Below are 24,663 nucleotides of genomic sequence, written 5' to 3'. Positions count from 1 at the left end.
ATATTTGGAAATCCGGATGGGTTTGGATATTTGGAAATCCGGATGGGTTTGGATATTTGGAAATCCGGATGGGTTTAAATATTTGGAAATCCGGATGGGTTTGGATATTTGGAAATCTGGATGGGTTTGGATATTTAGAAATCCGGATGAGTTTGGATATTTGGAAATCCGGATGAGTTCGGAGTTCTGCTGTGTTTGTATCTTCCTTCAGGAATGTTACAAACAGGCTAGTTGTGATGCATTAAAATCATATTATGAGGATTTGAAGGCATGACTTGTCTTTATGCAGCATTCATGGAGGACGATAAAAATGTGTCAGTGGACGACTCACAAATGCTGATTTTAAAGTTACCTAGCTGTAATAATTACCCTGCCATTTTATGTTTTAGCAATGTTAAGTTTGTTTTTATTTGTTTAATTTTCGTTACTGTAAAAATTTGTCACATTGACGTTAAAATAAAAGGTGAATTTTACAAAACAGACCTATCATAACCGAATAATAATTTAGAGAACATTTTTGAGAATGGATTGGGTGGGGATGTCTAGAAGGGAATTAGCGACCTGTCATTGGCTGGTTCCAATAATAAGACTTGAAGGAATGTTACCTTTTCCAAGGCATGGGCATTGGCAGCACCGTAGCGGCAAAATTAGCTTAATGATGCCACGAGTCTTTACCGTAAGGCCAAACGGTCATACTTCAGGAAACATATTCGGCTGATCAAACCACATTAAAAGTGGTAAATCACTTAATAATAACTGTTAATTATTGTGAAAACTATTCTCTAGCAGAATAGTTCTCGCCCTCCAATGCCAGGTCTATAAAGAGCCTAGCTACTGTGTGGAAGGCGAGAGTTTACATTTCGCTAAATCTCCCCCTCCAAGCCCAGATCCGTAAGGTATCAAGCTATTAGGTAGGGGGCGAGCTCTTTAACATCCTCAGGTTTAACCAGCGGTCCCCCGAGGATGAGGCTCCTTTTATGATGCAAAGCATCACGTTCACATACAATGTATAGGTGTTTCCTCATCTGCATTGCAGAACCTACATCTAGAAGTTTGGGGAGGTTCATTCTAGCACGGTGTTTGTTCAATCTGCAGTGCCCTGGGCGGGCTCTAGTGAGACAACCCTCACTCGATGAGGCTGAGCTTTATTAGGTTAAAAGCAAAACTTTGCGAGCACCGTTTTATCAGTTCCTTCGCATGGTGCTGGCCGGGTACTTTTTGCCAGAGCATTACGCTCTGTTTCCTGGCCCACGACCTAAGCTCGTTACGAGGAGCACATTTGGGCAAGCCACAGCAGGGCTCGGGGCCTATCGGGCCTGTCTCAGCTCCCAGCCTTGCCAATTCATCAGCTGCCTCGTTACCATCGATGTTTGAGTGTCCAGGTACCCAAATTAATGTCAAACTGTTACACATTTTCCACCCACCCAATACTCCCAGTGTAAATAAAAAAATATTTATGGACTTCCCCATGGCCCCTCGGCAAATTGTACCACTAGGGGCGCTGTCAGTGCTGAGGCCTTTATAGAAGGGGTATTGCCTCGAGTCCAGGTGGTGTTGGTTTCACAGCGCGTAAAGTGGCCACTTGAACCAGCTGATGAGCCTTGTATTTGAACCAGGTGTTACTTTCGTGTACGCATGAACCAAAGCTCTGAGGTTCAAATTCCACTCTAGCACAACTCGATTCCAATTTTTCCAGCAAAAGTTATTTAAATCTTTTAGGGGTCTGAAAATTTCAATACTAGGCTAGACTTACACATCTCCCTCTCTAAAAGGTTTTAATCTCTGTTGAAATGTCTGTTAAAAATAAGTCACTCGTAAAAACGAGCTATTTATGTTTTTTTTTAATATTATTTATTTTTGTATTGATTCAGATGATTTATCTTATTTTTTAAACTTCTTGTAGAATATAAATATTAATATTGGGTTTATTACCAAATGGTAATTTCTTCCAACTAACCAATAAAATTTATTATATAAATAAAAGACGAGTGATACTTTAATCCACAAATTTGGAATATCCAGTGACCGGTTTCATCACTTTCGCGACATCTTCGAGACTGGTATCTTTATTAAGGAGTTCAATGTATTTATACAAAACAGAGGTAAGGATAGATAATTCAAAATCATATGAAAGTAAATTAAATGAAGTTATTTTTATTTTAACGAGTTTAAGTATTTTATTTTTAGTGTTCAAATTTGTGGATTATCACTCGTCTTTTATTTATATAATAAATTACAGTGAACTTCCATTAAATGTTTTAATTATACAAGGTTACATAATTTTTCAAAAATGTTAAAGATGGGACAAATTGATCAATGTAAATCCATCGAATAAAAAAATTATAATTTATTTGATGTTGTTCATGAAAAAAGTATAAATGCCTTATTTTTTGGTAAAAATTGTCTTAAACACACTATAATAGTAAACTTTAACTTCACTAAAATCAACAAATGGAAGGATTGAAGAAATATGGATGTTCAAACATAGGCAACATGGTGAATGTTACAGTGTGTAAAGTGGCCACTTAAACCAGCCAAGGACAGGTCATAAGCCCTGTAAATGCCTTGACTTCCATATTCCCTTATTTAAGGTATTCTCCATCCCTGTTGTAATTTGTTAACACTATAATAGGCTTGTTTTTACGTGTTTATATCAATTTTCGGAAACAAAGTTTCACATTACAAATGATAGAAACGATTTGATCAGTGATCAGTAATTTCCCATCACTAGTCACATTATTTTGGCAGCTGTTATTTTAATCAAGCTATATTTTAAGGACTATAGTATAATTTTCCTTAATAGTTTCATTTTTATAATTATCCATATATATTAAACTTCTTAGATTTTCACGGCCGTTAAGATGCACAATAAGTTTTTCTGGGTTATTATGCCGTGTGTCGTTCGTACTCTCTACAGACGTTTCGGATCGCGTTACAGCGTCCATCATCAGGGTTGATGTTGAAAACCATCTGTAGAGAGTACGAACGACACACGGCATAATAACCCAGAAAAACTTATTGTGTATCCATATATATTTATTTGTTTACTCGGTGACAATATGCAATGGCGATTGGATCAAAAAACAACCTTTCTCTGGCATAACGAGCAATGCTTATGATGATCAAATTCAGTCGCTCCCAACCAAGTTCGATTGTAGTTTAATGTGAAAATCACAAGCTCGTGCCTCAAACATTAACCATATTATATCTAATTTTAACACTGATCTCATTTTTGTTTATGTTTAAGCATTGCACTGACTCTGATCTGTGATTTGGAGTACGTCACTAGTCAACCAAATAATTTATTGAGACTATAAAGAATTAAACCAGAGTTAGCTGCTAGGACGGCCTTATTGGTAATGGTCAGGTTTAGTCTGACATTTTCAAGTAATTGTTTGGTAATAGAAAATTTTAATGTGGTTAGAAACTCTTGGGTTGCTTTTTTATAAAGAAAACTTTACAAGAAACATACCATCACACTTTATGGCCTCTGCTTGCAGCTCCTTGGGTTTGTACATTTCAAAATTATAATATGCTTTTTTTTTTATACCCATGAATAAAATACATTTGTAGAAAATAAACATGTAAAGTTGTCTATTTTAATAATAAAAATGCTTTATTTTGGAATTCTCATTATTTTAATATAAATGTAACCCCTGCCGCTTAAAGCCATCACCCCTGCCATCACATACAAATAATATAATCACTAGATCCTCAACACAAAGACAACTTACACCAATGCAAACTAATACCACTTTCGGACAAAGGGATTGTGAGTATTATTCAATTAAAATCTATAACCTACTTCCACTATCTATTAAAACAATTAGTAACGAGAAAATGTTTAAAAAGGCTATAAAAAAATGGATAGTGGAGCTAGGTAGAAGTAAAATGGATTGTCTCATTCGCCCAAACCAATATTGAATCAACTGTTCCACAAGTGTATAGCTTATGTGTTTTGTAATATAAATAATACAGATGTACATAAATACCTTGTTTTTAAAACTATCTGAATATTTGTTAATTATCTTTGTTTTTTAAGTTAGTCTCATGTTTATTCTCAAATGTAATTTCAAGAAAGTATATTGTTAAGTTTCCCCGGCACGGGAAACCCCAGTGAGGTCACATTATTTTTATAATTAATTATAGTTTGTAAGCGAAAAATATGAATAAATAAATATAGCCGGTCTGTTTCTAAATGCCGACGTACGATATATATCGCCGGGTACTGTACATTCTTTTCATTCTTTCTATCCGTTGATTTTTGTGACGTAAAACGACTGAAACCTTTACTGACGCGAGTGAGATCCTCGGCTTTTTAGGGCGTCATGGAAATGAAAATCACAATCACAACAGGTTAAAATTTCGAGATAAATATAATATAAGGTTTTAGTGTTTCATCTCCTAAGCTGGTATTATCAGATCTTTGTGAGGGGCGCTGTTTAAGCCAGAAGAATTTTCCAGGATGAAGGTTCTGGAAACAAGAAAATGAGAAGGTTAATTTTAATCGACATTAAAGTCTATTTTTCAATAAACAGAATCCTCAAAAAAAGTGTGATTACTCTATAATGTCAGGCAGTTGTGGCGCTTTGAAGATGTTCTTATGTCCCAGTTTAGCTTCAAACGTCACCATATCGAGTGGTCCGAAATGCTTAGGACATTTTCTTCCTGCTTCCAGCAACTGTTGGCAGACGCAAAGAAAACAAACATTAGCACCCAATGTTGTCTGACAAAAGACAAATTATACAATTAGAAAAATAAATATTTCAATTTTATTTATTTTATTTTTATTTTATTTATTTCGAATACAAACAGATGTATAGGTTAAATTAATATTTAAAAAAAAAACTATATAAAATGTATACATAGTAGGGCCTGCCATCCAATTATATGTATTCACTAAATAATACTGTAATAAAGCGACGACGGCTTGAAGTTTAAACTATATAAATAATAATTATACTATATGTTAAAATAAGATAAATATGGACAAAACAAGGAGATAGTGGAAAGGAAAAGAAGGAAATTGATAAGGAGTGGTAAAGGATGATTGAAGGAAAGTAAGAGTGGAAAATTGCATTTGATATAACGATTAAATGAATTATGAATGAAGAGCATGAATCAAGCCTATTAATTCTCTAATTAATACATTTTGGCGGATGCAGAAAACGAGGAAGACCAAGAAACTCGATACTGGACGAGTTCCACACAAATATGGAATGCTTTTGGTTGAGCCGATAATTTGTTTCAATGTATTTTAGCCAGAAGAATCGCATGTAAGTAGATACTGGCTAATTTTGATTTGTGAGGTTGCCACGCCTGACGGACATTTTGTTGGTTGGCAACACTGCTTGTCTTCCGCGCGACTCTTCGCTTTTTCAACGAGTTATGTTCGCACGCCTTTCTAATTGTTGAAAAGTATTTTTCGCCGTAAAAGTTAATATAACGCCGCAAACATTTTATCATCCATCGCCATTGATCAGACTCCTCCAGACTCCAGACAATTGTGTGCATGCAGTTTTCCTGAGCACCAGTTTCCCCGTTAGCGCGTGAGCTGATCGCCGACAAGGAAGAAGACTCAACACCAGGTTAGTCAGTGTTTTTACATATTGATTTTCTCTGGTTCGGTACATTTTAATAGATTGTTGGCTGCATAATCCACTAGCTCACATTGGCAGTTTTGAAGAAAATAATTTGATTTTTCGCTAAAATACATATTTAAATCGCAAAAGAAGAATTCTATTTACACGGATTCTCCAGCTTTTTTACACTAAAATATAACTTTTTAGTTAAAAATGGATCATGAAGATCATTCTCAAAAAACCCTCGAGGTATCCAACGGAAGATCTATTCGCTGAGTTAAAGATATTGGATGTAAGACAATTGTTTGTGAGGCGTCTACTACTTAAATATTATGATAAATTAAGTGAGGTCAAAAGAACCCAACAAAATATAAACACTCGTTCAGCAACACAAATGAACTGTATTGTCCCATTTGTATCAACCGCCTTTGGTAAAAAGCAATACAATGTAATTGCTCTAAAAGTATTTAATTATTTATTGCCAAATATAAAAGACTCAAAATGTAAAACAAATTTATTAATAATAGTGTAGCGAGAGATTTTTTTGAAAAATATGAGTAGATCAATAAATGTAGTACTTTATATAATTGGTACACATATTATTTATATTCTTATGTATTACATTACTTTATATTTGTTTTTTTTTATTGTATACCATACTATATTATTTATGTTTAAGTAACATGTATTCTTGGCACATATATCTACTTTATATTTGTATAATAACGATTTTTAATTTCTTACATTTGATTAGCTATGCATTTATAGTTAAGTAGTTTTAGTTTTTTTTTTGTTATTGTTATATTAGTATAGAACTACTTATGCTTGAAAAAATAAAAAATCTCCATCTTAGAACAGGCTGAGCCATGTTGGATGGAGACTATCCTAAACAGAGAACACTCCGTTTTCGTTTTATATAGATTCCCTGTTACTAAATATGTAAGATAATTATATTTAAAAAAAAGCAATTTGTTAATTTCTCTAAAATTGTATTGTACACGCGGTAAAATTGATTGACACAACTTTTTTTGCTTTGCCGATTCCATAGAATTAAGAATAGTCCAGAAACCGCATATGCGCATCAAACAGAATGCGACTAAACTACTCTTAAAAGAGTAGTTTTACATTTTGACCCTTTAGTTTCTTTGTAGACATCGCTCAATACGCAACTCCCGATTCGAATTCAACTGTGCCGTATTGTGTCGTTTTAAAGTGTAGAAATACTGCTGGGATCTTTAAAAAACAGGATGGGATCAAATTTCATGCGTAATTAGCAAATGCATGTGTAAGTAGCAAAAGCGTTACTTAAAAATTGAATTATTTTTCCATCTGTCAAATTGTGAAAGAAAACAAAATGGACATTACGTTAGTGTTGCCAGGGTGGTAAATTTTTTTTTACCCTACTTTGCTCATCTAATGAGAGAACTAATAAAAATTGGACCGCGAAATTAACAACGCCGTGGTGGACATTTGACCGACATTATCTTTAAAACATCAAATATTATTTAACATAATATTTTATTTGAAAATTTATTTATTTATAAACCCTTACGGATTATTACATTCATTTTACATAAAATAATATATACATTTTTCATTCATACTCTGTTGTTCAAAATAATATTTTTTACATCTTTTGAAAAGTTTGTCTTAGTCTTTTGTTTAGTTTTGTCTGGTAGTTTATTGTATAATTTCAGTCCCTGGTTCATTAGTCTTGATTGTCCTTGTCTTGTTTTAGAAAGTTGTATATGGTATTTGTCTGATATTCTCGTATTATGTCCATGTTGACTACAATTTTTTACTAGTTTTAGTTATTCGTCTACAATTACATTAGTGGCTAATTTATGGATAAATTTAAATGATTCTAGTTGAAAGAGTTCAGTTATATTTAATTGCTTAGTTTGTTTAAAAAGTATAAAAAAATCTAGTTTGTTTATCATCATCTAAGCATTCACAAACGTCTTTAAACCTCTTATACCATTCGTATGCCCGTGTTTTCGACATACACGATTCTCCAAAGGCTTGATTCGGCACACGAAATTTCATTAGCAGCACAAAATTTGAGGCACGCTCGTTGTGCCAATTTTTTATCCATTGTAAAAATCACCACACAGCAATTTTTCGACTCACTCAAACAGGCGCTGACAGAATACTGAGCATCCGATCGCTGTCAAATTATGACAGTTTGTCAAAAACAGTGCTGCCAACATGGCTATAAAAGAGAACACCGGATCATATAATAACAATACATGTGCCAGCCAGGATTTGTAGACGGTACCACCTGTTTCATGTACCAACAAGTAAAACATCGTATGTTAAAAATGCTTTTTTTCGTAGGACTTTTTCAATGTACAATACAAAATTTAAAAATATAGATTATACAAACATCACTCTGTCAGATTTAAAATTTAAACTAAAAATGTATTATTTATTTATTTATTTATTTTGTTCATTAACGCCCAAAAGGCATTTACAAAAAATAAAAATGAATTACATGCTAACATACTAAATAATAAACAGAATATACAGAAAAAATATGTGAAATTAGTTAGAAAGAATATGATAAAAAGTTTTACAAAGTAAAAAAAAACAATAATAACAAAGGTATGCAAGAAAAAACAGTAAGCATATAAACAAAAAATGCAAAGATATAAGCTTATGAAATAAATTCTGTAAGGCAAACAATAAATAAAGTATTACGGTAAGCAAGAAAGACATTTTTAAGTTAAATTAATAAACAAGCAAGCATATATTATTACGAAAAAATAAGAAATAAAAATATGTATCTATGAAATACGTATTTGCCAATACTACAGTGCAATTTGATATAATGGTAAAAAATAAAAAAACAAGTATAAGGTAATAAAAATAAACAAGTAAGTATTTTTTTTAAATTATGAAATTGAATTGTCAATAATGGTTTGACGAGCAGCTACAAATAAACTTGATATTGTGGACTTATAAGATGGTAAAGAATTGGACAGAATGTCTGCAGCCGTTCCATAAGTGTTACCTAACCTACGCACTATGCAGTCTCGGTATCAATGAATTGTTTTGTTGGTTGGAAGAAGTACTGGAGCAATGAAACAATAAAGTACTCCTAGTGTTGACAGCCGGTACTCTAAAATTAATCAATTCAAGTATTTTTGGTGCGTCAAAAAGAGAGTTTACAATTTTATACAGTACAATGAGATCATTAATAGTTCTTCTTTCAGAAAGTGTTGTTAGGTTAAGCAGTGTTAATAAATAGTCATAATTCACATTTTGAATTGGAATGTTTAGTTTGTAGTTTATATATCGTAGAAATTTATGTTGAATGTTTTCTATATTATAAACATGAACATTATAGCAGGGTGACCATATTGATGAATTAAAATCTAAATTACTTCTTACAAGAGAACAGTATAATATTTTCAATGATCGGATGGACTTGAAGTTTTTTGTATTTCTCAAAATAAAGCCCAACATTTTTAATGCCTTGCTTGAAATTTCATTGACATGATAAACAAAAGACAATTTTTCATCAAAAAATACCCCGAGATCCTTTATCATTGATACGGTAGAAAGATTGACACCGCCAATACTGTAACAAAAAATGAGCGGTTTTTTTATTCGATGAAAACGAATGATCTGACATTTTTTAGTGTTTAAGTACATTTTATTTTCTTTACACCACTCATCTAGAGAATTGAGGTTCTGTTGAACGGACAGACAATCTTCAACTCAATTATGTAACTTAGTAGACATTATAATAATAAATATGTACATCTCCCCCCCCCCCCCTCCTTATCCTATCTTCAAGCATTTTTGTCCTTATCCCGCCCAATTTACAGTAACTTAATGTTCTTAAAATTAATATTTAAAAAATCTTTGATTATTGAGTACTTGAATATAACATTTTTATATGTATAAATTGTATGTATTTATTTGATATGTAATATATATATTCTTTACTAACTTTGTATACTATGTGGAAATCTGTTATTGGTTCTGAGTTTATACACTATATCTGTTTGTTTACTAAAAATATGTATGTAGAACTGTTGATTTCCCTAATAAAATAAAAATAAAATAAATAAATAAAATATGGTATGAACAGGAAATTAAATATATCAACATTTAAAACAATTGCTGACCTTGACAGCGAGTTCGTATGGAACTATGATATCGTCTTTAGCCTGCAGCACGAGCACGGCTCCGGAGTACACCCTGATGTGTTCGTCAGACTTAAATTCCACACCATTTTGTAACACAGGGTTTACGATCCAGCAATGAAACAGGGGCACCCATCCATATATCTGAAAACACCATGAGACACATTATATTTATATTTTATATTTAATTTTATTCAGAAAAACATACAGTCATACATAATAAGTATTGAAAACAACAATTTTTTAACATAAAAAGACCAATTAAGTTTTCATAAATTATGCAAAAGATATAAACATTAAATGTGACAAAAAAATAAGAATTTTAAGTGAGAAAAGAATAATTATTAACATTTGCGTTTTCCATGGAGGTAATAAATTAAAATAAATAAAAATACCGAATGTACACTCCGAGCCATCCACGCACACACATGAACGCACATACACAAACTTATACATTACATGCGGCACATATACATAGCAAGATGCACATTCAGCAACTATCCCAAATAATCGACCCCATGAAGAAATTTTCTGTACTATCTGTTCCTTCCATGCTGATCCAAGACCTCAAACCTGCTTTAAACTGTACAAGTGATTTGATGTTTTGTAATACTTTAGTTAGGAGATTGAAGGATCTTGGACAAACATGTAAGGAGTGGCTCTGTGCGAACTTAGTTCTGCATCCTGGAGCTGACAGTACACTATCAGATCTATTACTAATACGATTTAAATTATTACTAAACAATTCCCTATTCAAGTAAACATATTTCAGTCACTGAAATAAATATAATTTTCTAAAACTAAGGAATCCACTCTCTACATGAAGGTAAGGTAATCAGTCGTACGCTTCATTAATGAAATATTACGGCAAAAAAAACTTTTAAAATAAATATTTTACATCCACTTTCCAAGAATCTGTTGATTTTAGTGAGGTTAGTAAGTCTGAAGCTGAAACCTTTATTGTTTATTTATTTCAACAATGTTTTGAGTATGTCCAAATGCTTGCAGACTGCCTGGAATTTCTCCCTAGGGAGTTGTTCATATTTAAAATTTTTGCAACAGAGAGGGAAATCATTTTTGAGAAGGGAATATGGGAGTCTAGGCATTTACAGGGCTTATGACCTGTCATTGGCTGGTTTATGTGGCCACTTTACACACTGTGTAACATTCGCCATTCTGCCTGTTACACAAATGTTGAGATCCGTACATTATGCAAGGCTGAGATAAGCATTATTGACAAAATCAGGAAAAGAGCTCTGCGCTGGTTTGGACATGTAGAGCAAATGGACAGCGAAAGAATGGCTAAGAATATTACAATGCGAATGTTGATGGATGCAGAAATAGGGGAAGACCGAGAAAGACATGGCATGACAAAATCCAACAAATACTTAAGACGGACATGTCAAAAGATGGAATAATCGGCGCACGTGCATGAGAAGATGTATTAATGTAGAGGAAGCAAGATCTGTACACATAGATAGAGTGATGTGGCGTTCTATCTTCTCTGCCTACCCTTACGGAGAAACGGCGAGATGGTTTGTTGTTGTTTCACTAAAATGTTCTCCGTTTCTGCTGTAATTTGCTGATCTTAATGACTCCCTAGGGGGCGAAATCCAGTCTTTAAAAATATTGTAAATCATAAGAACACATACAGTTTTTTTTATTTTTTAAATAAAGTAAACATTCCACACCTTTCCTAAAATATGTCCCTCTAGTTCTTCGCGGAAGTTGTTGAAAGGACATTCCAGAATGATCCCGTTAGCCTCCCGCTTGGGCACCACTATGCCGGACTCGTGTTCCCCTTTTGCTAATAGCGCCATCGCGTGATTGCCGACTCCAGTACCTTGGAAAAATTCACAAAACAATCTAAAAAATAATTTTAACATCGCAACATAGAATTAAGGATAGTCGTGAAACCGCATACGCACATCAAACATAAGGCGACTAAACTACTCATAAATGAGTAGGTTTACGTTTTGACCCATTAGTTTCTTTGCAGACGTCGCTCAGTACGCAACTCCTGATTTGAATTCAACTATGCCGTGTTGTGTCCTTTTAAAGTGTAGAAATACTGCTAGGATCTTAAAGAAACAGGATGCAATCACATTTCTGGGGAATTAGCAGATGAATGTGTATGTAACAAATGCATTACTGAAAAATTGAATTATTTTTCCGTCTGTCAGATTGTCGAAGAAACAAAACGAACATTTTGTTAGTGTTGCCAGGGTAGTAAATTTTTTTACCCTACTTTGCTCATCTTATGAGAGAACTAATGAAAATTGGATCTCAGATTAAACAACTCTATCTCTGTAAAATAAAAATTGTTTTATATTTTAAGTTTAAAGTTCATCAATTCAATTACTCTTATTAAATGACCCTTTACTTATCTACTCTGTTGTGTCAATCAATATTTCTGCGTGCACAATAAAATTTTAGAGAAATTAACAGATTGCTTTTTTTTCCCTACATTTGTGTTATAATTGCAACATTACGCGGCGGTATCACGAGTGCGCGCGGCGAAAGTGAGTCATAGTGGGGGAATTATTGGACACAGTCCGGTGTATTCAAATATGATTCTACGCTCCTTCTGGACTATTCTTAATTCTATGCATCGGAACTTATTTGTACACCAACAACTCAGCCACCATACCAGCTGGGCGTGGAATATAGTTCCTTCTTCCTATCGTAACTTAAAATTTGAAAACGAACTGTTAACTGTTGAAAACATTGAGTAAATGTTCATTTTGTTCCCCATATGAATGAGACGGTAAATAGAGCCACAAAAACCCTAGGCTTTGTTATCAGAACAACAAGAGAATTTAAGTCTGTTGATGCATTAAACATATTATACGTGACCTTAGTAAGAAGCCAGTTGGAATATGGGTCCTCAGTTTGGTCTCCTAATATGTCACAGTGTGGAGAAGGTCCAACACAAGTTTTTAAGATTTATGAATTTCAAATCAAACATTCCAATTGAAGAGCTTAACTATAAATGTTTAATAAAGCAGTTAAAATAATATGTATTAGTGATAGAAGGGAAATTTCAGATTTAGTGCTGCTTTTCAAGTTATTCAATAATGTTCTTGACAGTCCCGAACTTATAAATTGAGTGAATTTTATGTGAGACAGCGTGGGACGAGACAAAATACTTCTTTTGCTGTTGATTTGCATAGTTCAAACTATGCCAAATACTCACCTATTCCACGGTTCCACATGTTAGCAAACAAACATGGAAACTTAGATTTATTTCATTTATCTTCATACAAATTAAAATCATTACTTTTTAATCACTTCTCTTCTAAATTATAAAAATGTACTAAGTGTTATACTTGTTTTACTGTTTATGCTATGATACATCGCCTCTGTTACTTCAGTACTTTTTATATTTATTTTATCTTGCGTTCGTAGCAAAAGAGTAATCCTAATATATAATTGTCTTTCACACTCTTTACGTCTCACTCTCGATAATACGGTTATATTTGGGAGTGAGAGAGACAATTTATATGCGTCACACGCACGAACAGCAAAGTTTCTTGTACTTTTCTAAGACGCCCGTTAGCTGCGTGAGTAGCTTCCCGGCTATCGTTGGGGGCGGTTTCTTTGCGCACACGGAGAGTATGAATTAATGTTTTTTTCATGTTTTTAGGAATTAGATTAAAAATATCATCACTTTTGACTTAAACTATAAATAATTAAAGCAATTGCCGATGAATATTACACGTTCATGATTTAAAATCTCTCATTTTTTGCATGTGTAGTGACTACACAGCACCGTAACGCGCGGATGTTTTTAGGACAGTAAGGGAAAGGTTAAACAAATAATTAAGAGAAATTATATAAGTGTCCGATTTATAAATACCCAAGGAATGTCCCCAAAAGAAGATTGGTGTGTTTTTTCCTCCGATCTTTTCCAAAACCCAATTATAGACAGTTAGGGCGTCTTCGACCAATCCCATTTCCACCAGGGGCAAAGGACTTGAATCCCCATAGCCTAAAACATAAAATATTAATTTCATGAACTAATTTCAAATCCAAAATATTTTTGCAGAACTATAAAGAGAATATATTGCATTTGCAAAATAGTAAGGAGTATCTAACACAAAAACTTTTAAAATTAATTACAATTAAAATTAATTACAAGGCTTGCCAACCGCCGGCTAAATGCAATAAATAGCATGATAAATAATAAATAAAAATAGCAGTTTTGGAATATTTTCTATATTTACACCGGTGAAATTGAAATATGTGATTGCGCAGCAGGATTATACGTCGCGAAACGTAAATATTTTGACATTTAATATTAGGTGTTCGCGGATGTTCCATTGTGATCGCGAATACGATAAACAACCACGGTGAGAAATTGTTATCACGTCGCTTATTAGCATGTCGATAGATATTTGTGATTGAGCTACAGATGCGGTGTGCGGTATGTAGTGGGCAAGCAAGCTGCCTACGATAATCAGAAATGTGTTCATATTTCCTAAGGCCAAAAATATACTTTTTTTATTTATTTATTATATATACGGCCTAAGCCAATTACAACAGTTACATGAAGAAACATAAATGCAAGAAACTGAACAAAAAGAACATAAAACTATTTAGCAAAGACAAACAAGGGCAAAACAATAATTGTATACAATATGTAAAACGAAAGACCTAAGACTTCGAGCTAAACCATGCCAATCCAACTTCATCCCACACTGTTTAGTCGCGAAGAGATCTACGAAAAGCCGGAAGATCTATCCCAAAGAATTCCAAGTCGTGTGATGAATTGACTAATCTACACATTCTGGACATTGGGGCATAAAAACCAAAGTTGCTTTTAGAAGATTTTATAAATAGCAGATTTTGAGTTCTGGTGACACGGTTGGGAACATGAAAAGAAATTGATCGCAACAGAGATGGGACATCACTTAAAGCATTAAGTATTTTGAAAATGCATATAAGGTCCATCACAGTTCTATGTCTCTCCAATGAAGACAGATTAAGAGATCGCTCTATTTCAAAATAGGAATAATTACCCCTTTGTAATCCGAGCAACCATGCCACTTTTCTTAGAAAACTTTCTTATTTATTTATTTATTATGGATAACTTATATAGCGCCATTTTCGTAATAAAATACCTCAAGGGCGCTTTACATGGTGATTCTATTGTTAAGTTAATTTAATTGAAGCTTTTAAATTTGTAATTTAATTAAAATAATTTATTTTGTTGTCACGTGCTACGGATTTATTCAAATGATTTAGAGAACAAGTGGGTTTTAAGTTTTTTCCGAAACATCACTTCACTTTCACAGCCTCGCACCTCTGCTGGGAGAGCATTCCATGCCATAGGGCCTGCGACCGCAAATGCGCGTTCACCAAATTTAGTGCGCTGTTTGCGTAGAGGTATAATAACTTTTCCTCTCGCCGTAGACGTAGCTGATCTAAGCGTGAGACGCCTGTCAGCTAGTTCATCTGGAATGCATAGTTCCCTTAGATATTCCGGAGCCGAGTTGTGCAGTGACTTATACATAAGCCAACAGAGTTTGTATTCGACCCTCTGTGGAAAACGTAGCCAGTGTAGTTCCCGAAGTAGTGGAGTGATATGACTGAACTTAGAGATTCCGAAAATAAGTCTCGCTGCGGCATTCAATACAGATTGTAGGCGAGTCATTTTGTTCATTGGTAGACCTGCATAGATACTATTACAATAATCGACTCTAGACACTACAAACGGATTTATGCATGTATTCAGAAGTCGTTCTATTTTATCGAGTTGCTCATAGCTTAAATCAGTCATGGAAAGATCAGCGTAATCTAGAAGTCCTTTCGGGTATGTGGAGAAAGCGCTTTCACTAAATGCGTAGATTTTCTTCCCCTTCTACAAAGTTCTCCGTGACCGTTGAAAGGTGTGAGTATTCAATAAATAAATAACTATTTTACTATACTTACTTCTGTAATCAAAAGTAATTACGTGGTAGTTTAACTTTTGTAATATTTTATACAATTTTATTCTATAATCCGCTGCTCTGTTGTTAGTATTACCTGTTAAATAAAAATAAATAATTAGTATCAGTGTATAATTGTCTATGTTTTTATGAATGTATGTATGTGTATGCGCATGGGTGTATGTACGTGTGTGTGTATGTACATGTGTAAAAATATATAATGTGTGTAATTTTAAACTTAGAATCAGTCATGAATTTTTAAATTACAATTTTTTACTAAAAACATTAAATTTGTTAAAACTTAACGATAGAAGAAAAATTATAGACCTTTAAAATTTATTCAAAATTGTAAATTCAATATGGGATTGCCCTGAACTGTTCTGCCCTCAACTTCAGGGTGCCTGGAAGAATGACTAGACAGGTGCCACCGTTTTGTAGCAACAATTCACAGACAGTGTATACTTGTAATGCAGTATTAAATAGACTTCATGAACTCGGCAATAGTTATTCCCACGTATCTGATATATTTAGTGTAGGGTGTTGTTCCTATAGAACAAACCTTTTGAACTTTTTCAAAGATGGTGAATGGTAATTATATATATTTATTCATGCATTTCATATACAATTTTTTGTTCACTTTGCCTAGCTGTGTGAAACAGTACTTATGATTTTCTTGTTGTTTTACTGTAGAATGTTTTATTATTTAAACTTTCTACTGAATATGCTGTATAATTTTTAGGTTATTTTTTTAAATATACGTCTTGTATAATTTTTGGTGTGATTTTTTTTTTTTTTATATCTTGTTTTTAATATTCATGTTTTTGAAAAAAATAAATATATACTAAGCCAAATATGTTAATATTATAAATATTTGTAAAAGGCAGATTTGCCGTTTATGTTAATAAAATAAATAAATAAATATATGTGTATGTCTGTATGTATGTATCAAAATGTGTATACGAATAAGTTTATCTTTTGTTTGTCTGTGCTCTATATTAATTTGTTAACCATTATAATATATTACAATGTAATCGCCTAGCTTGGAACGGGGTATGTACCCTTGTTAGCTGGGCAAAGTGAACATGGAATTGTATTTTGATAAAGAGTGTAAATAAATAAATAAATAATTATATAGACATGTTTTTTTGAATATATATTTAGACCCCTGTATTTACCCCTGTATACAAGGCTAATGTACTCGGAAAAAATCGTTTTTGTTTGTCTTGGAAATGGGATGTTCGATCACTGATTTTGGTTTGTTACCTTTACGAGTCCAATCACCATTGTTGCAAAGTTCAAGAGAGTTAATATCTTTAGTTTGAATCCAGGATAGTGCGTGTTTTTTAAAAGAAGGAAAATTTTGAAAGTTTGGGATCAGTAAAAAAAGAATTAAAAAATTTCGGGCCTATAAAATATGCATGTCTCTGTGCTAGCCTCGTTTTACAATGTGGTATTTCTTACACACGATTCCTTCTTTGACTTGATCTATTTGAATTACTTGTAAATACATTTTGGTTCTTAAATATATATTTTAAACATTGAAAACGATGTATCAGAGTTTTACTAGGACTTTAAAGATAATTAAATCTTGTCATATACATAATTAAATTATTTTTAGTATCATAAAAAACGAATGCATACATTATTTATCATTTTTCAAAGTAAAAACATTCCAACTGTTGTGAGGATTCGATTATTTACTCTTTTCGCAAAAGTGCTCAAAAATCTCAGTTTCACTTTTCTTTTGCTGGCTGCTTTCTGCATAACTACGTTCAATAGGGAAATATCACATACTACGAATACCAATAAAAATATATGAAATGGATTTGGAATAATTTATTGTATTTTCAAAATCAATATGGATATTGTGTAAAAATGCTTTCATACATAAATGTAAAAAATAAATTTAAAAAAAATATGTTTGTAAAAAAACGCGACGTGTTCGACCTTGGTTGTTGTGACATCAAGATTTGTGATATTGTTCTACACAAATTTCAATGGCCACAAACAAATAAACATGAATCATGACGAATTAGGGGCGTGGCCAATGGAATCACCATTTTTGCGGGAATTCAAAATTACAAATCTAAAAGTAGTTTTTATGCTGGCAATTTTTTTATTTATTTACTGGACAGTATTTCATATTTCGATGTCGCCCTCGTGGTTTGCTGGGCAGCGCGTTTGCCTACCATGAAGGAGGTCTCATCTTCGATTCCCGAGATGGTTGATATGAAATATTTATTTAAAAGGGTGTTTTTACACTAAACATATTTCATAGTCCCTGGACTGGTACCTGCAGTGTGAGACTGATCATCGTACCTTCATGTAACAAAAATGATCAAGATACGCTGCAATTGGTGTGCCAATGCAGCGCCCTATGCACCATTAGGTGCGGAAAGGGAATGATGATGATTTTATAGACCTTTATTACTTTGAAAATGTAAAAAAATGTGATATTTCCCTGTTAGAATTAATAAAACAAATAAAAAACTTTACCATGTAAATATATAATGATGGGTCTTAGTCCGTTGTGCAGAAAGGAATCAAAAATATCATCGGTATCTTTGTCGACATTATCTTTGGAGTTTAGCAAATCCAAATAATTTGACGGAAGCACATGCCAGACACCTAAAACAACAAAATCGATATATAACAATTCTATACGAAATAGACACGTCGCATAATTTTGAATTTACCTACTCGGAGGATCGCAGGAAAATAACTGACCTAATATTTTCATATAAAATCATGATTTAGATTTTTTTTATACCACGCCCGCTGATGATCAAGTCTTGTGTTTTGAAAAAGAATTAACAATTAAAAATTCAAATAATGATTAGTTCTTCACTTTTGTTTCAACTCTTTACTCTTGTGTGTATAATTATTTTTTAAATTTATTATTGTTAAATATTAATATTTATTATTATTAATAGTATGGAGTGAATGGCAACCTGACAAGGGCTATTGCGTCACTGTATAAGGACAGCACAGCATGTGTGAAGGTGAATGGGTCATTCACATCGTGGTTTAATATTCCGAAAGGAGTCAAACAGGGATGTGTAATGTCGCCATGGTTGTTCAACATATACATCGATAACTGTATGAAAGAACTGAAAGATTTAAGAATGGGAGCAAAAATGAATGGTATAACTGTTAACTGTCTTCTGTATGCGGATGATGCCGTGCTTCTTGCTAGCAGCAAAGAAGACCTTCAATTCTTAGTAACAAAAGTCTACGAGGTATGCAAGAAAAGCGATTTGCTTATGAATGTTGATAAATCGAAAGTGATGGTTTTTGAAAATATAACTAAATGTGAGATCAGCGTGAACGGAGATATTCTGAATCAGGTAGAAGAATTTGTGTACCTGGGAAGTATGTTTACTAGGGACGGAAAGGCCGATAAAGATATTGAAAGGAGGGTGAGTGCCGGGAACAGGGTGAACGGTGCACTAAAATCTTCAATTATACCCTGAATTCATTCATTAGACGTACCTGTAGAAATTATAATGGCCTCAGTATTGACGTAGACATTTTTAACTGCACGTTGCATTTGTACAGAAAATTTCTTCATGGGGTCGATTATTTGGGATAGTTGCTGAATGTGCATCTTGAGTGGTTTATGCTATGTATATGTGCCGCATGTAATGTATATGTTTGTGTATGTTTTATATGTGCGTTCATGTGTGTGCGTGGATGGCTCGGAGTGTACATTCGGTATTTTTATTTATTTTAATTTATTACCTCCATGGAAAACGCAAATGTCAACAATTATTCTTTTCTCACTTAAAACTCTTTTTTATTTTTTATTTCTTTGTCACATTTAATGTTTATATCTTTTTAATTTATGAAAACTTAATTGGTCTTTTTATGTTAAAAAATTGTTGTTTTTAATACTTATTTTGTATGACTGTATGTTTTCTGAATAAAATAAATAAATAAAGAGACCAATTGAGTTTACATAAATTATGCAAAATATTTAAACACTAAATGTGATAAAAAAAAATAAATAAGAAACTCAAGTGAGAAAATAATAATTGGTAACATTTGCGTTTTCCATGGAGGTTATCGTTGGTAATAAATCAAAATACCGAATGCATACCCGAGTCATCCACACACACACACATGAACGCACATATAAGACATACACAAACATATAAATTACATGCGGCACATATACATAGCACAAACCACTCAAGATGTACATTCAGCAACTATCCCAAATAATCAACTCCATGAAGAAATTTTCTGTACAAATACATGCAGTTAAAAATGCCTATATAAACACTAAGTCCATTGTATTTTCTACAGGTACGTCTAATGAATGAATTTGTGGTATAATTGTTTTTACAAGTTGATATATAAATAAGGAAATTTAATCTGGTATAGCGAAGAGAACAACGGAAACCAATATTTTTTACAAGGTACGGCGAATCAACCATATTATTTAGAATTTTGAAAAGAAAAATCAAATCACATGTAAGACACCTTTTTTGGAGTGATTCTATATTAAAATTAATCAAAGATGCGCCGCAATGATTTTCAATATTACCAAAACGATATTCCAGGCTCCTTATAAATTTCTTTTGAATGTTCTCGATTTGATTAATATATACATTATACTGAGGGGACCATACTACAGATAACAGATAGGAGATTATATCATGTCTTGCTGCTACAGAGCGCATGGACGGCATCCATTCACATTATTTAAAAATTGAATTTGAAGATAACACCATCTGTCTGAAAAGAGCCAGAACTTATTCAAGTCCCAATTATATAAATGTATCTTCATCAAGAACAGTATTTCATTATCTTTGGGATGTATGACTTACCTAGAACTAATTTCTTTTGATGGACTTTTGACCACGATTCTATGTAAAGGTTTCTGGTCCCTTCTATTCCCAGCTCTTTCGGCTTGCGAAGGTGTCGACTTAAAGGCCATTGGACTGGAAAAATGTACAAAAATCAGCATGTTACTTCGAAGTCAAACTTGGTTACATGAGGAAGACGAGACCGACTGAATTTTCTCGTCATAAGCATTACTCGTACCAGAGGAAGGTTAAATCCAATCGCCATTGCATATTGTCATTATTGAAAATTATAATAAATGCTTACAAACATACAACAACAACAACAACAAAAAATATCACGCCATTTCTCCATAAGGGTAGGCAGAGAGGATAGAACGCCACATCACTCTATCTCCAGCCATCTACAGGGCTTATAACCAGTCATTGGCTGGTTTGAGTGGCCATTTTACACACTGTGTAACATGCACTCTTCTGCCTATATTTAAACATCCATATTCCTTCAATTCTTTCACCTGTTGATGTTTGTGAAGTTAAAGAGCTGATTTATGCTTAAGCCAGCCAATGACAGGTCATAAGCCCTGTATCTACAGGGCTTATGACATCTACATAGGCATCTGCCTAGACTTCTCTCTTCCTTTCCCAAAAGCGTACTTCATCTCTGTTGCAATGTGTTTTTAAAAAAAATATTTATTAAAATATTTTATCGTATTTACATAAACAAAACAAAACAAACGAACCATCACGCCGTTTCCTCAAAAGGGTAGGCAGAGAGGATAGATTGCCACATTCCTCTACATTCATACATCTTCTCATGCACGCGCGCCGATTATTCCGACTTTTGACATGTCCATCTTCAAGTATTTGTTGGATTTGGTCATGCCATGTCTTTCTCGGTCTTCCTCTATTTCTGCATCCATCAACATTTGCATTGATAATGCTTGTCTCAGCCTTACATAATGTACGGATCTCAATATTTGTGCATCTATCGTACATAGTTTTACCACACATTCGCCTGAGAGATCGCATTTTGACAGCATTCAGCCTACTTTCATCCCTGTTTTTCCATACTTCGCTCCAGTACATCAGGGTCGGGACCAGGACTCCATTGTGAACTGCTAATTTTGCCTCTTGTGACAAACATTTACTTGCCAGATTATACTTAGTTAAATATTTACACATGTGTTAGTACTATATATACAAGTTAGTGTGTTAGTATCTAATATTATATACACTATACATTACAATATTTGAGTTTGTCCAAATGTTCGTAGACAAAAGACTGGATTTCACCCCCTCGGGAGTCATTAAGGTCAACAAATTACAACAGGGATGGAGAATACCTTAAATAAGGGAATATGGAAGTCTAGGCATTTACAGGGCTTGTGACCTGTCATTGGCTGGTTTAAGTGGCCACTTTACACACTGTGTAACATTCACCATTTTGCCTATGTTTGACCAAGAAGTTTAAAAATTGGAAATTGTCATAAATGATTGAACTTAATAAACAAGTTACAAGTTGACAAAATGTAAAGAAATGCACTGTCAATGTTTTCGGTCAGGAGCCGCCAGTGTCGCATACATAATTCTGATATTCTGAATGAATTCCGTCTATTTGTCCCTGATAATGGAATCCCCAGTATGCCATATATATAAGTAGAACAGAAAATATTCCAAATAAATTTATAAAGTACCTTAAATACAAAACCGGTATTTCTTATGTATCTACTCTCACTGCCTCCACCTTCGACCAACTACTGCTTTACAAAATTATGATAGGAATGGTTGACTGTACAGAGCTGCTTGGTTTAATAACAATACATGTGCCAGCCAGGATTTGTAGACGGTACCACCTGTTTCATGTACCAATAAGTAAAACATCGTATGTTAAAAATGCTTTTTTTCGTAGGACTTTTTCAATATACAATACAAAATTTAAAAATATAGATTACACAAACATCACTCTGTCAGATTTAAAATTTACACTAAAAATGCATTATGTAACTTAGTAGACATTATAATAATAAATATGTACATCTCCCCTCCCCTCCTTATCCTCTCTTCAAGCATTTTTGTCCTAATCCCGCCCAATTTACAGTAACTTAATGTTCTTAAAATAAATGTGAAAAAATTCTTTGATTATTGAGTACATGAAAATAACATTTTTATATGTATAAATAGTATGTATTTATTTGATATGTAATATATTTTCTTTACTAACTTTGTATACTATGTGGAAATCTGTTATTAGTTCTGCGTTTATACACTATATCTGTTTGTTTACTAAAAATATGTATGTAGAACTGTTGATTTCCCAAATAAAATAAAATAAAATAAAATAATTATCTTCGACAAAGGCAACACAGGTTGTTCTACCAACCGCGATGCAGAACCAGCCTGCCAATGGTTATGCCGGTAGGTAGAGCAATCGTATTATTCAATCGCATCGCCTCGGATGTCGATATATTTCATGACAGTGGGATTACTCTTAATAGGGCAATTTCCAAGTTGTAATATGTTTGTCAATTTTACATGACAATTTACATTTTGTTTTTTCTCTCTTCTATTCAATAAATCTGATATGTATATTTTTTAATGTGTTGAGAATTAATTGGATACTCTCTAATGTTCTCAATGTAACTAAAAATAAATAAATTAAATAATCCAGGGAGAAAATACAGAATACATTTTTTATGAAGAAAATTCAGACTGAGCATTCTCTCAACGGAGTTATTCGGAGTAAACTTACAAAAGTTTAAAAAAACGAAAAATCTTCGCATTTGTGGACTCAAGTTAAAGATGGCGGGCAAAATAACAAACAGAATGCCCCCTCCTATAATAGAGCATAGTGCTGTGACGCCTGATCTGAAAAGAAAACAAAAAAATATAACTCGTCATCAAAAATAACAAATCATTTGTACCTACTGTTGGTTTTAGGACATTTAGGGTTTCGTGAGAGACGTGGTGTTATGGCGTCCTAAACTCCAAATCCACAAGCTTGCGCTTGTCAACCCTAGCAGGTGGGCCAATATATATTTTTTCCGAATTTTGAAATGAAAGGGGTCTAAAAAGTTGCCTTTTGGATTACTCGGAATGCAAAAAATATTTAATACTACTTTTGGCCCTTAACCAGAGCTTTAAGTTTTTAAAAAAGTATTTTTTTTGCGCTAAACCGGCTGTGGTTTCGTATTGAAGTAAGAAAATCAGTCCAATTAAATTTTATAATGTACATTAAACCTTATTAAATAAGCATCTAGGGGAGTGAGTTGTACTTTGTTATGTAATAAATGGGTAGCATTGTTTTGATGAGCCATTGTTTTCGTCAATATTAGCCAGGCGCTCAACGGAATCAGTTCTGCGGAGTGTAAACTTTTTGCATTTCGGTAGTTTTAAAACGTGTTTGAATTTTTGATGTGATTAAATTTACTTTACCAACAAAAAATAATTTTATCAATATTGGTAATTAACGAAATGATCAGACAACTGTCGAAAAGTAGAATGGAACATTTTTTAAAATAATTTTTACGTTTAATGTGATCTAAAATGCAACTTTGATGTCTAAAAAATAAAAAAACTTCATACACCATTGGCCCACTCTAGTGTAGAGCCATCTTTGAAAGTATTAAAATAAACTTACGTATCCATACAACACAAACTCAAAATAAATCCAATTATACAATAAATTTTAATGTTCTTCAGTAAAAACATCTTGCACAGAACTCAACACAGTCTATTGTCACAAAAACTTATAGTAAATATGATTAATACTTAAGCAAAACAAACGTATGGATGTTATAAGTGTGTGATACAATCTCCAGTAAAATAAATACATAATTCCAAAGTTTATTAAAATAAAAACAAAGATTAGGTGAATAAATTCATTGACATAAATAATTTTCTAGCTTTAATGAAAAATGGAATATGTCAAAAAGTGTGTAATAATCAATATAATTATTCTTACAATCAGAGGCCCATCTAGTGTTACTTTTTTCTACCTTAGATGATTGCCACCTTCTCCAGTCTGATGTATATAATATATTTGATTGGGGAACTCGGAACCAACTAAATTTTAATGTTTCTAAATGTTATGTTTTGTCATATATTTATTTATTAAGGAAATCATATAGTCTTTATATAAATGCAAGGTACAAAGTAACAATTAAAAAAAAGTAAGGCCAATTACAGATTT

General features: G+C 33.0%; 1 protein-coding gene across 1 annotated transcript in view; it reads right to left on the bottom strand.

Moving 5' to 3' along the window:
- Positions 1-3,615: 3,615 nt before the first annotated feature.
- The window catches only part of LOC148273601 (lysophosphatidylserine lipase ABHD12), a 30,506-nt gene continuing 9,458 nt past the window's right edge, over positions 3,616-24,663 (bottom strand). The window contains exons 3-11 of the mRNA XM_088238444.1: positions 23,224-23,339; positions 20,499-20,612; positions 18,163-18,294; positions 15,671-15,763; positions 13,596-13,727; positions 11,428-11,579; positions 9,719-9,880; positions 4,563-4,681; positions 3,616-4,474 (exon numbers count right to left, since the gene is read on the bottom strand). Of these exons, the coding sequence (XP_088094570.1) occupies positions 4,405-4,474; positions 4,563-4,681; positions 9,719-9,880; positions 11,428-11,579; positions 13,596-13,727; positions 15,671-15,763; positions 18,163-18,294; positions 20,499-20,612; positions 23,224-23,339 (1,090 nt within the window). The 3' untranslated portion in view covers positions 3,616-4,404. The remainder of the gene's footprint in view (positions 4,475-4,562; positions 4,682-9,718; positions 9,881-11,427; positions 11,580-13,595; positions 13,728-15,670; positions 15,764-18,162; positions 18,295-20,498; positions 20,613-23,223; positions 23,340-24,663) is intronic.

The sequence above is a fragment of the Micrasema longulum genome, unplaced genomic scaffold (genome assembly GCF_059751315.1).
Source record: "Micrasema longulum isolate JH-2025_06_02 unplaced genomic scaffold, ASM5975131v1 h1tg001899l, whole genome shotgun sequence".
Lineage (NCBI taxonomy): Eukaryota > Metazoa > Arthropoda > Insecta > Trichoptera > Brachycentridae > Micrasema > Micrasema longulum.
Note: the sequence above shows the minus strand (reverse complement) of the source record. Positions and strands in the feature narration are given on the sequence as shown.